The sequence below is a fragment of the Anthonomus grandis genome, chromosome 9 (genome assembly GCF_022605725.1).
Source record: "Anthonomus grandis grandis chromosome 9, icAntGran1.3, whole genome shotgun sequence".
Classification (NCBI taxonomy): Eukaryota; Metazoa; Arthropoda; class Insecta; order Coleoptera; family Curculionidae; genus Anthonomus; species Anthonomus grandis.
The window spans coordinates 15476432-15488600 of record NC_065554.1 but is presented as its reverse complement, the minus strand read 5'-3'; the positions used below and the strand labels follow the sequence as shown (position 1 = coordinate 15488600).

At 30.1% G+C, this 12169-nt stretch overlaps 1 protein-coding gene across 2 annotated transcripts in view; it reads left to right on the top strand.

Annotated features, from left to right (window-relative positions):
• LOC126740381 (sodium/nucleoside cotransporter 2-like) overlaps nucleotides 1–12169 on the top strand; it is a 31707-nt gene that overhangs the window by 10144 nt on the left and 9394 nt on the right. The window contains exons 1-4 of one of the 2 annotated variants that reach the window (XM_050446368.1): nucleotides 121–223; nucleotides 1226–1418; nucleotides 1476–1653; nucleotides 8477–8630. In XM_050446368.1, the coding sequence (XP_050302325.1) occupies nucleotides 212–223; nucleotides 1226–1418; nucleotides 1476–1653; nucleotides 8477–8630 (537 nt within the window). In that variant the 5' untranslated portion in view covers nucleotides 121–211. Of the gene's footprint in view, nucleotides 1–120; nucleotides 224–1225; nucleotides 1419–1475; nucleotides 1654–8476; nucleotides 8631–12169 lie in introns of those variants that run through there. The other variant, XM_050446367.1, reaches the window with a different exon arrangement.

Below are 12169 nucleotides of genomic sequence, written 5' to 3'. Positions count from 1 at the left end.
GATTATCAGTATTAAAGAACTTCTGATATGCTTCAAGTAGTAGAATTATTGCTTAAGATATTGATAAGAAAACATTTTAAATAATAAGATCATAAAATTTGATTATTTCCTTGATAAGAGGTTTAACTAAATTTTTATTATAGCTCGTAATTTATTAATTTGCAAGTGAGTTGTGGTTAGGTGCATTAAGGTTTACATTGCTAATTTTTTAATGAGTGTACCAGTAAGTATATTTTTAACTTTATGGGTGCATAAGATCTAAATAAAATATGTAACAACTGAAAATATTTAACTTACGTACTAAATGTTATTTTGATCTGTTATCCAATTACTAAGTTTTATAATTTTGATCTTATTGTATATTATAAAGATTATTTTAACTGTTAATTTTTATTATATTTTGTATATTATACCCGACAATTTATACAAAAGGTTAATCATAGTAAAAGTTTATATGTTTATATATTTGATGTTAAGCTAGTAATAAAAAATTTGTAAATAAAATTGCACATTAGTAGATTGGCCTTAGGAGTCTTGGCAGTCATTGTTATGTAGAACAATATAAAATAAACTACAGGTTGATTTTTTAATCAATAAAGAAGCATAAAAAGCATGACTTGCTCAGAATTTAATGTAAAATAGTTGAAATAGAACTAATTTCTTATTCTCCTTATAGTAAATTCTGCCGATGATATTGTATTCTCCCACGTTTTTCCATTTATACTGGGTACTAAATAACCGTTCCCTGTGGTAGATCAAACTCCACTATAATATACTTCGGACGACTTTATGAATTTAATTATTTCATAGCTTTTAAAGAAAATATAAGAAATATTTCGTAGTCCTATACTTTTTAATTTTGCGCATAAAATCTGGTGTTTGCCCAGATCTGGAAAGGTCACCGTGCATGTACTTTTAGTCTGAAAATAAGTTTTCACAATATTTATTGTTTGGTTATTTTGAGGGAATATCTCGAATGATAGTTCTTAAAGGAAGTGTTAGAAGTCTGCAGTATAGCATACTGTCTTTTTAATTTGTCCCTTTAAATCAATTAGTTATGCTAAAAACTCAATTACTATTAGTTTCAAAGATTAGGCAACTATTAAAAGTTTTATTCGTTTTTTTGAAGATTCTGTTAAGGTTACCGAAACACGTATGATGTGATAATGTTATAAAACAGTATACAATGATTGGCTTATATCTAACATTTCTTATTTTATTTTAGGAGAGTCCAGATTTCAATCATAGCAGCATAGACTTAAGTAATGACTCTAAAAATGAAAGCAAAGAAAAAACGAAAACTGTTTTTTCGCCGTTTTTAGACATATTATGCAACAAATATGTGATAAATATTGTGATATTTGTAATAATAACTTCCCATGCAATATGGGCCACAGTATATTTTATAAAAAATACAGGTAAAATAAGTAAATGTTATAATGAGTGAAATTTTGTTATTGTTAAAATAATCTTAGATTATTTGGATTGGGATGCCTTTAATGAAACGACACCAAAAGGATATGGATTGATGGTTATACTTTATCTTATCTATGTTTATTCTCTTATTTACTATATCCTAATAAAACCATATATTTTGCCTAAGACTAGGAAATTGGTTTGGATACCTGCAACTGAAGTATTACGAAAAATTAGGTAAGCAAGCATGTTCTTCTTTAATATTAATGTAATGAGAATATAAAAATGTAGAATAAAAATAATAAAGTTTAGCAAAGTTCACTCTAAAATAAATAAAAGTTGTTTCTTAAAGTTTTTTTTTTATTAATTTAAATAAAAATATGCAAGAGCTCTTATTATTATCACATTGCAATGTAATGTTTCCTTAATTCAGTTAATTATTTTTCTTAATATTTTCTTAATGTCAAGTGCTCAACCTTAAATTTTGTTTATTATTTTACTATGTTCAATTGCATTGCTAGATTAATTTGAAACACCCTTCTCTATATTCAAAATATTAAAATATTACTTTTTTAAGCTATTCTTAATTCTTTAAGCCTGTAAAAGATTCTAATTATAAAAAAAAGGATTGCAGATCAAGTATTACTATATTGAATCAATAATTTGAAATATCATGTTTAAGACCTTTGTTTTCATGTAATATTTTTTTTGATTGCGTCCATTGTAATTTTGAGAGTAAAAATGTCAAGAAAAATTATGTTACAACTGTCTTTGTTTATCCTTAAATATTTTAAGGACAAACTGTTTATACTGGGTGGTGCATCGCCAAGTTTGTCATCAGTAATCCCATATACAGGGTCCGGCAAAATGATCTCCCATATTTTGATTTTTAATAAAAACGCCAATGTAAATGCTATTTATATATTATTTTTATTAACTAAAAATATATGATATGCTATTTTGTTTTTATTAAGTTTTGAAAATTACAGAGTCCAAGTGGCGACCATTTCTTTCGACACACATTCGAAGCTGATTTCTGAAAGTTTCCATTACTCGAGCAGTAATTTGAGGCGATATTCCTGTAATTTCTTAGCTTATCGCTGCTTTCAATTCGTCAATGGTTCGGGGATGATGTTGAAAAACCTTCTCTTTCAGGTAGCCCCAAAGGAAAAAGTCGCATGGGGTAAGATCGGGATAACGCGCAGGCCACCCAACGTCTTCACGTAACGAGATTACGCGTCCTGGAAATATTTCTCTTAACAGGTCCATTGTCCTTCTTGCCGTATGAGCTGTAGCCCCATCCTGTTAAAACCACACATCCGGATGTTCAAGTTCTCTAAGTTTTGGTTCCAAAAAATTACGTAGCATGTCGATATACCGTTACCGCTCCTTCTTCAAAAAAATAGGCACCCCAAACACCAAAAGAACCAACAGCACACCAAACGGTAACACCTTGGCTGTGAAGTGGCCTTACATGGAGCTGCCGCGGATTTTCAAGTGCCCAGTAGCGAAAATTCTGCTTGTTTACACAGCCAGACAAATGGAAATGAGCCTCGTCACTCGTTATTAAAAGCGCATTTTGTGGGACGTTTTGAAGAATATCATTGGAACATTCTCGGCGATTTTCCCAGTCTCGTTCACTAAGTTCTTGCACGATCATCATTTTGTATGGGTGAAACTTCAGATCGGTGTGCAAAATTCTTCTCACAGAACGATCTGACAAACGCAAACCAGAGGCATGTTTAACAGCTGAACGTCTAGGAGATCGTTCAACTGCTTCTCTTACACCTGCATGTTTTCAGGTGTCCGAACACTTCTGGGTCTACCAGTTGATTTTCTTTTTAACAACAGTATTGTCTTGCGATCTAAAACTGGATCATGTATAACAAGCGCGAAGTGAGTACGAAAATTTCTTTGTGTCGTAACCACAGATTCGTTACTTTTGAAAAATGTTTCGATAATGAAGGCACGATGCTCGCCCGTCCAGTTCATGGCGACAACAGAAATGGCAACTTCATGACTTTATTAACATGATTTTATTAAAGGTGCGAGTAAGATAAGCCACTATACTAAATTTCTTTACTTTTCATTAAGTGATTGTATAAATAAATGTAACTACTTATAAACAACAAACAAATAGGAAAGCAAAACAAAACAAATAAAAATGTATTAAAAATTAATGCAAAATAATTTTTTAAACCAATACAATAATTTTTCTTAATCAAAGTAGCTTAGTAATCTATAAGCTAATATGCGGTCATTTGATTATATGATGTTAAAATTGCCCTATTTAACTCTTCTTAATTTTGATAACGCATATCTTTATAAATAACACTTTTAACGCGACCCAGCAGGATAAAATCGTTTAGTAGAAGGTCCGGAAATTTGGCTGGCCAATTATTTGTATAATTTCGCTCAATTTCGTGTCCATTAAATACGTTTTGAAGATATTCCCTGACTTGCTGTGTACAGGACAGTCATCTAATTGAAATCATTTCATTTTCAGGTGCAACTTTTTCAATTTGATTTTTTAAAAGTTCCAAAAATGTGTCTCCTAAATATTTTTCCAAAAAGAGGTCTAGTAATTTTATGACCAAGAATACCCGGCCAAACATTTATCTTTTGAGGGCTTCTTGTAAGAATATATATGTGTTCGTTTTCTTTACTCCAGTAACGAATGGTATTTGTATTTTTCTTAGTGTCGCAATACTGTACTATGGTCTTTTCCTACAATATCTCCAAAAGTTCTGCTGCTAATTTCTTTATTTTCTTCAAAATGAAGTTAAGTTTCAAAATCTGAATTATTTTCTCTAGCTCTCATTATTATTATACAGCCATCATTATTATTTTGCTCTGAGCATTTACTAATTGAGGCGGGTCATTCCAAAGTGCGTCTTATCCACTTTTTTTCGAAATTGAGTTTGATACCTATATCAAAAATATACGTTAACATTTTGCAGCTGAAATTTTATAAGACATAATTTTCGTCCAAATTGCTTCTAATCCCATTAAAAATGCATTCATATTTTGCGTGTTATTCCAAAACGCTTCTTATCCACGAGAGGTGTTGTTTCAAAGCGAGTCATATCCAACTAACCAATCACATAGTCGGATTTTAAAGCGCGCGAAATCTAACGTGGACATTATTGTTATTGTAGTTATAATGACGCCTTTTTTGTGGTGCGTTTTTTGTTCCTATCGTCATTTATGTTTGCAACTTTTTACGCGAGTAAGACGTTAGCAGAGTGGTCATTTGTAAAATTTAATAATGGTGGAAGAAACAATTAAAGCTGTACCACGTGGTATAGGATGAAAAAAAAATATCCGATCCAAATTTGTGGGAAAAGAATATTAAAAAAGAAAAGAGGTAAGGCTTGTTATTCCTAGTTTTTTGTTGTTTTTTTTGGCTACATTATTAATTTGGTTAAGGGTTATTAGTTATTGTTAGGTCTTTTTAGTTAAGATTTTTTTCAACTTGTGTTTCTTTTTAGGTATTCTGCGAATAAACCACCGGTCTACCCAACTTGTAATCACTCCACCAAAGCTACTTATCGATGTCATTCACTAAAAATGATAGACGTGAAACATTTTCATGAAAGATTCTACGAAGTTAAGAAATAACAGGTACAAGATGCATTTATTTTGAAATATATTGATATAAGAAAGCCAAAACGTGACAGAGCTACAAAACCAACCTCATCAAGAAAACAAATTACAATAAATTATTTTGTCAAAGTGTACAATACTGATAAGTTCCATATACAGGTCTGTCAAAAAACTTTTTTAGGCATTTTACATGTAACCAAGAGCAGAGTTCAAAGGGTTGCTAATCGCTATATTAAAACTGGTAAAATGTTAAAAAAAGAGGTGGCGCTAGATAAAAGGAATTAAATAGAGTGAAAAGGATCTCTGTGAAGGCTTTTATTGAAAGATTAAAGGGTGTAGAAAGTCATTAATGTAGAGATAAAAGTATGAGACAGTACCTTTCTTGTGATCTTTCTATTAAAAAAATAATGGACATGTACAATAATACTGCGCCCAATAATTTAAAGGTAAAAAGAAGTTTCTTTAGAAAATTTTTCACACAAGATTATATTGGCTTTGGGTCACCAGATGCTTACTCAAAATGTATCTCGCTATCAGAGCAAATAAAGACAACAAAAGATGTTAATCTAAAAAACCAACTTATTATTGAAAAAAGGGTACATAAGTTGCGCAGTAAAACATTTTATGACTTTTTGAAGGAAGAGAAAGATGGGATGTTGACTTTCTCCTATGACTGTCAAAAAAATTTAGTAAATCCAAAAGTAGCTGATCAAGTAGCATATTACAGTAGGCAAGTATATACTTATAATTTTTCTGTTGTAAAAGGGACGTCTTCTTCTCAATTAACAAAAACAAACGTATTTTCGTTCACCTGGATGGAGCACGAATACCAAAAAAGCTTAAATGAAATTGCGTCTGCAGTATTTTACTTGCTTTCATTTATTGATATGAACAACATTAATAAACTAAGACTTTGTGCAGACGGATGCAGAGGACAAAATAGAAACTCAGTAATGGTTGGCATGCTGGTCTACTATTTGAGTAAAATTTCTTCAATTTCTTTTAAACAAATTGAATTAGTTTTTCCAGTCAGGTGTCACTCTTTTTTATCATCCGACCGTGTGTTTGGCAGAATAGAAAAAAAATTAAGAAAGATGCCTACTATAACAAACCCAAACACCTATATAGAACTCTTTGCAGAAAAAGCAACAGTTTTTAAATTAGAAGATTGTCAGGTACGAGATTGGTGATAAACAGCTAAAGAGTGTTTTAAAGGAGTGCAGTCGTGGCATTTTGAAATAACTCAATGTAAGAGGATCATTCTTACGAAGAACAAGAAAGAAGATGTGACAGTGCGAGGAGAGGAATTCTATAGAAGGGATTTTGGCAAATCTGCGAGTCTATGGAAGCGCGGAAAAAATAGTTCCAACATAAGTCTTTACAATCTTCCAAAAGGAGTGCCCATGAAACCTGCGAAAGTTAAAGATATTCAAACCCTTATTGAACTCTCATTTTTGTTACCAGTGGATGGACAATTCTGAGTGTGAGTTTTTTAGAAACTTAATGGAAAGCTATATTACATCGGAAGAAATAATGGAAAACTCTGATACTATCCAAGAGGAAGAAGATGATAACTTCTGCCAATTATCAGAGGAGCCTAAAGACCTTAAAACCTTGTTTTTTAAAGCGTTTTTTTGTTAACAACCACTTTTGTTATCAACCACTTTTTTTGTTTCTCAGTTGATAAATTAAAATGTGTCATATGAAATAAAATGTTTAATTTAGTTAAATGCTGGCCTTTTGTTTTATTTTGAGTTTAAATAAACTAAAAAAATATGGGTATAATACTGCAAGATTTGTCTAATTTGTTATTCCCTAATGCGTCTAATCCACAGTGGTGTTCCAAAATGCATCTTGTCCAAAATTCAATTTTATTTTTAAGGCATTCCAAGCAAAACTGATTTGTGGGACAATCTTTGTACATTTTCGAATATCAAAATGTATAATATTAAAGTGTTAATTTAAGCAACAATGCTGGTAAACCTCAACTTATCCGTTTTTTTCAATCTGCCAACAATTCTTCAAAGTGGACAAGAATCACTTTGAATGACCCGCCTCAATTACTGTACCCTTAGCCTCAAAGTTAGTAATATTATTCTGCACTATTGTTTTATTTAATTGTTTTGTTTAATTTAACATTTCGGAGACTTGACTTGAATACATGACTTTAACATACGATTTCGATTATTTCGTTAGTAGTTTCATATTTTAGTTTTTTTAAATAAATTCTAAATTGCTTATTACAAAGTAACGATATGGCTTACTCGCACCTTTAAAAAGATCTAATATAGTTTTTCTGTAAAATGTACAGGGGAGCCAATATTTGAAAGTATCATAATTTATATAAGATTTCTTAAGGCCAGCTTGGCAATGCATCACCCGATAAAAAGTCTCATAGTTTAAGAAATTAATATACTCAGTTTAAAAAACAAATATTTACGCTATATGTATTGTGTTTTTTAAACGAAACATTTATATTGGTTATTATTCTATTTTTTAATTCTCTGTGGATAACTGAAGAAATATTTACAATTTGAAAAAAGTCACAAATTAAAAGAAAGGGGAAATAATAATTTAGAAGTTATTTTTACTTAAAAGTAATTTATTATAAAAAAATATTTTGCTTATTTCTGTCAAATATTATTCATCAGTTTTATTTTCAAAAATAATAAGGTGTTTTTCTAGAATGGTTGGGACAGTGTGATTGAGACATCCTTTTTATATATCTTCATTTAATTTATTTATTTATTTCTAGATCTTCTGGAAAATTGTGTTTTTATTAAATAATTAGGATAGTGTGTGTGAGGCAGCATTATTAATTCCCTCTTTGCTGTGATATATTAGAGAAACATAGTGATATAAATTAAAAAAAAAAATTTTTTAGTTCTTTTTATATATCACACCTTGATTTATTTATTTCCTTCTGGACCTTTAATAAATTGTATTTTTATTAAATGATTAGAACAATGGGAGTGAGACAGCATCAATTTATTGCCCCCTTTACAGTAGTTCTCTAATATATCATTAATAACGTCTACCAGATAACTGGTTTATTAGATGGATTCTGATGTCTATAAAGGAAAAGGTTCCATTATTTCTTGACAAAATGCCATCCGCTTTTGCTCACTTTGTAAAAAAATTTATGCGTTTGCAACTTATAATATTATTTAAACAGCACTTTTGCGATCCTGTTATTTATATTTTATTTTGCTTAAACTAATTACTTTACAATAAACTAAATTTCTGTGTGTTTAGAACTTTTTCTAATTTTTCATCCTTTTTTTGTAATTTTTTTGAAACTTTACATGGAGCTGATGATATTTTTGTTAAGCTAATTGGATTGTTGAAGAAATCAAATTTTTAGTTTAAAATTTGCATATAAGCTTTATATTTAAAAGTAAATATGAATTCTTTATTTTAATATGAATAACCAATTTCTAGTTTTATAATTTAGGTATGGGCCAATCATATTCTACGTAGCAATATTAGCAATTACCTTGGCCTACCTAGGATATGACACCCGGGATAATCAAAGACGATTAATACCATTACTAGGATTAGCAGTATTTTTGGCAACAGGTTTTATATTTTCAGCAAATCATAGATATGTAAGTATTATGAATTAGTACTATTTTACCAGCGTAAGTTTGTAAAATCTTTTTTTTTTGCTAAAAAAAATTAAGAGAATCGAGAAATGGATTTAAATTTCGATGTTTTTAAAATAATATTTATTTTTATATACACACATCAAAATGATTTAGGGAACAAGGATCAAAAGCCGTTTTAGTTTTAGATAAAAAAAACTATTTTCAAGGCAAACTTTATTAATTGAGTTTATTAATTGTTAGACATTTATTTGATCATACCTTATTACACCATCGTTAATATTATTTGCCAATATTAAAAGCAATGTCTTGATACAGTTAAGAGCTATAAAATCCACCCAGAGCACTATAGGATGGTTGTGCAAGAGATTTGAAGAGACTGGTGATTTGTGAGAAAGATATGAGATTTATACAACAAATATATGCAATATATGCAAATATAAGCAATATATGCTATATTGGGTGTTAATTTAAGAACTTCCCACTTTCTTTTTATTTTCTTTTTAGTTGTATTCTGCTTAGTTGCTTTTGATCTAGAGGTTTCCAAATGGTCGCGTTTTAAAGTTGCAAAGACAATTAAACTCGCCTGCATTATGATTTTGGTTTTCAGGTTAGTGTTTACTAACCATAACCTAAAAATACGTTATTTTTTTAACCAAACACGGTAGGCAAATTTTAAAGAAGAATAGGTTGATTTGCTTTTGCTTGTTAAGCTATTCACATTGATAGCTTTTATTTGCATTTTATGTGCATAAAGTGTGGGAATTATTTATTCTTTTCAAGAAAGAACTAAAATTATTTTTATTTCGCCATAACTCTATGACGATGAGTTTGATAAATGAATAGTTTTGTATATCAGAACTCGTCAATTATATGGCGACCCTAATAATCTGCCGAATAGCTGTTTAGCGATGAATGTTCCTCTTTTCTAAATGGAAATGCTAACAAACAAAATTGTTGATATTGGATTAATATTTTTTGGGAGGAACATACACAATAACCCCAGAAAGTTAATGTATGGGCTGGTATTCTTGAAAATACCGTTTGTGGTCTTTTATTTATTGAAGGAAACTCACAAATGCTTTCTTTCCTTATGCTTAAAGAGGCTATTCATCCTCTTATCACCCATAACCTAGAAACTCAAATTGGTACAGAGGGTAATTCAGTCTTACAGGAGGATTTGTTGACATTCCAGCCGAAGAAAAGTCTACTTCATTATTTTCTTCCGGTCCGACAGTGGTTGAATAAGAGATTTTAGGATAAATGGATTAGCAGAAATAGACCAATTAAATGGCCTTCCGAATAACCTGTATTAACACTCTTAGATTTCTTTGTTTAGGGACATCTTAAGTCCATTCTTTATAAAACATGACCTGCTGATATTTTGATCTTAAAAGACGAGTTGCAGCAGATTGCCAGTCAATTTTCGGAGTTCAAGAACAGACTTTATTATTGTGGAAAATTAACAAGATTTTCAGCAATTTATTAGATGGTGCGTAAGTAGATTCCAAGTGTTTTTTTTTAGAAATTTGTCTTTCGTAACTAAAAAGCAATTTTTGAAGCGATATATTCAATTTTTTAAACTAGACTTTAAACCAAATTTTCAAAGTTATTCAACGATTTTATTCTTGAAATCTATTCCTCTTATCATTTGTACTAGAAGGAGACCCATTGCAATAGATTTTGTGTAAACACTAGACCGAAAACGAAAGTATCAATGCATAAAATCTTAACTATTTCTGCAACTTTGAAAAGTCACTATTCGGAAACCTCTGAACAAAAAGCAATAAAATAGGGATACCACTTAAGAGAAAATAAAACGCCCTTTAAAAACATGTGTCACTTGACGCCTATTCCCCTTTAAGGTTTTAATGGTGACATTTACCCTTCCTAGGGGGTTGAAACAAGAAGGCAAAAAGTATTTATTGAAAGCATTCCTCTTATAAATAAAACTGACATATTAACTTAATTGACTGTCTGACTGTCACAAAGATATTAAGTGTGGGCAGTGTTTTAATTGACGGCCTGTACATGATAGTCTTGTTCGCCTCCAAGCATGACCCAATATTACTACCAGCCAATATTAAAATTGTAAACAATAAGGAGTATGCAAATATACTTTATGCCAGACGTCCTGTTCGAGCTCTCGTATTGTCCCATAGAAATAGCGCAAGAAATTTATGATGAGGAGAAAAAAATCAGAATTGGCAAGAGCCTGACTGCACATGCATTTTTAATGCACCAGTTTGGTTTACGTTTTGGTTTAACAAGGCTGAGAATATAGCGAACATCTGGCAACGCGTCTCGCTTACAAACCAATATTTAAGAAGTTGATAGGTACCAAGGCGGAACTTTTTACTATACAGGTATTACCAAGGTCTGAGTAATTCTCTGACTTCAATCCCATCAAGCACGTTAGGATATATTGAACAATCTTTCAGACAATGGGAAAGTTGCTAAACTGTATGTAAGAGCTATGGTTACTATTGTTACTAATTAGACAAAACGGTATAACCAATTTAATTAGGAGCATGTTAGTTAGTTAAGCTGATATCAAGGTGTTATTACTAATAGGGGTAGTAATACACGTTAATAAAAGAACTTTTTAGTTCTATTAGCGTTTCTTTAAATTTTCTTATTTTTCGATATATTTCCAGATAAATTTTCAAGTTTTCATTAAATTGTCTTTTAATACCTTTATCCGTTAGGCCATTTTAATAGGTGTACCTACATATATGCAACTAGAAATAATCAATTTTTCTCCACTTTTCTTATAGCTATCACTGAATGTCGTACAAAGAATATTGTGTCTCTTACTCCGATCTTTAAATCTTTTGATTTGACATATTTTGACTATAAAAAAAATTATAAAAATCATTACACTTACATCTTACTTATTTGGTAAGTATTGAAAGTAATTTTTAGTCTAAATAGGTACATGTTTTTTGTAAGTAAAGTTTGTATTTTTTTTTGTTTGTCTTATCTTTTGCCAAAATACATTATCGACTTATTTTCAAAAAGTAACACTGTATACTCTATATTTTTTTTACATAAAAAAGGCTAAAGAACCTTAAAGGAGGTAAAAAAAGTTAAAATTTGGTAAAAAAAGAAAAGGATTAATTGACATATATTTGCTTGGAATATAATATTAAATTCAAATTAGTCAAAATAAATAAAAAATTTAATGTGCTTAAGACCACACGACTGAAGTAAAACTTCTTTAGCTTCATTCATATGTATATTTATGCACAATTTCTATACGTAATTTCTTCTTAGTTGATGGTCCTGGAGCACGACTTTCATATTCAGATTCTGTATCACTTTCTGTCATACTTACTGATTTTTAAAATTAATTTATATTTTTCTTCACTTTAAACGTAGAATAATTAATACATTGAACAACAAAAATTAATTTATAAAATTGTTTAAGAACGAAATGAAATTACGAAATAATTAAGAAATCACCGTTCGCGTAACGCTAGCAAACTCGCAAACGAACTACGTAGAACTGAAATATATATATATATATATATTCCATGCCC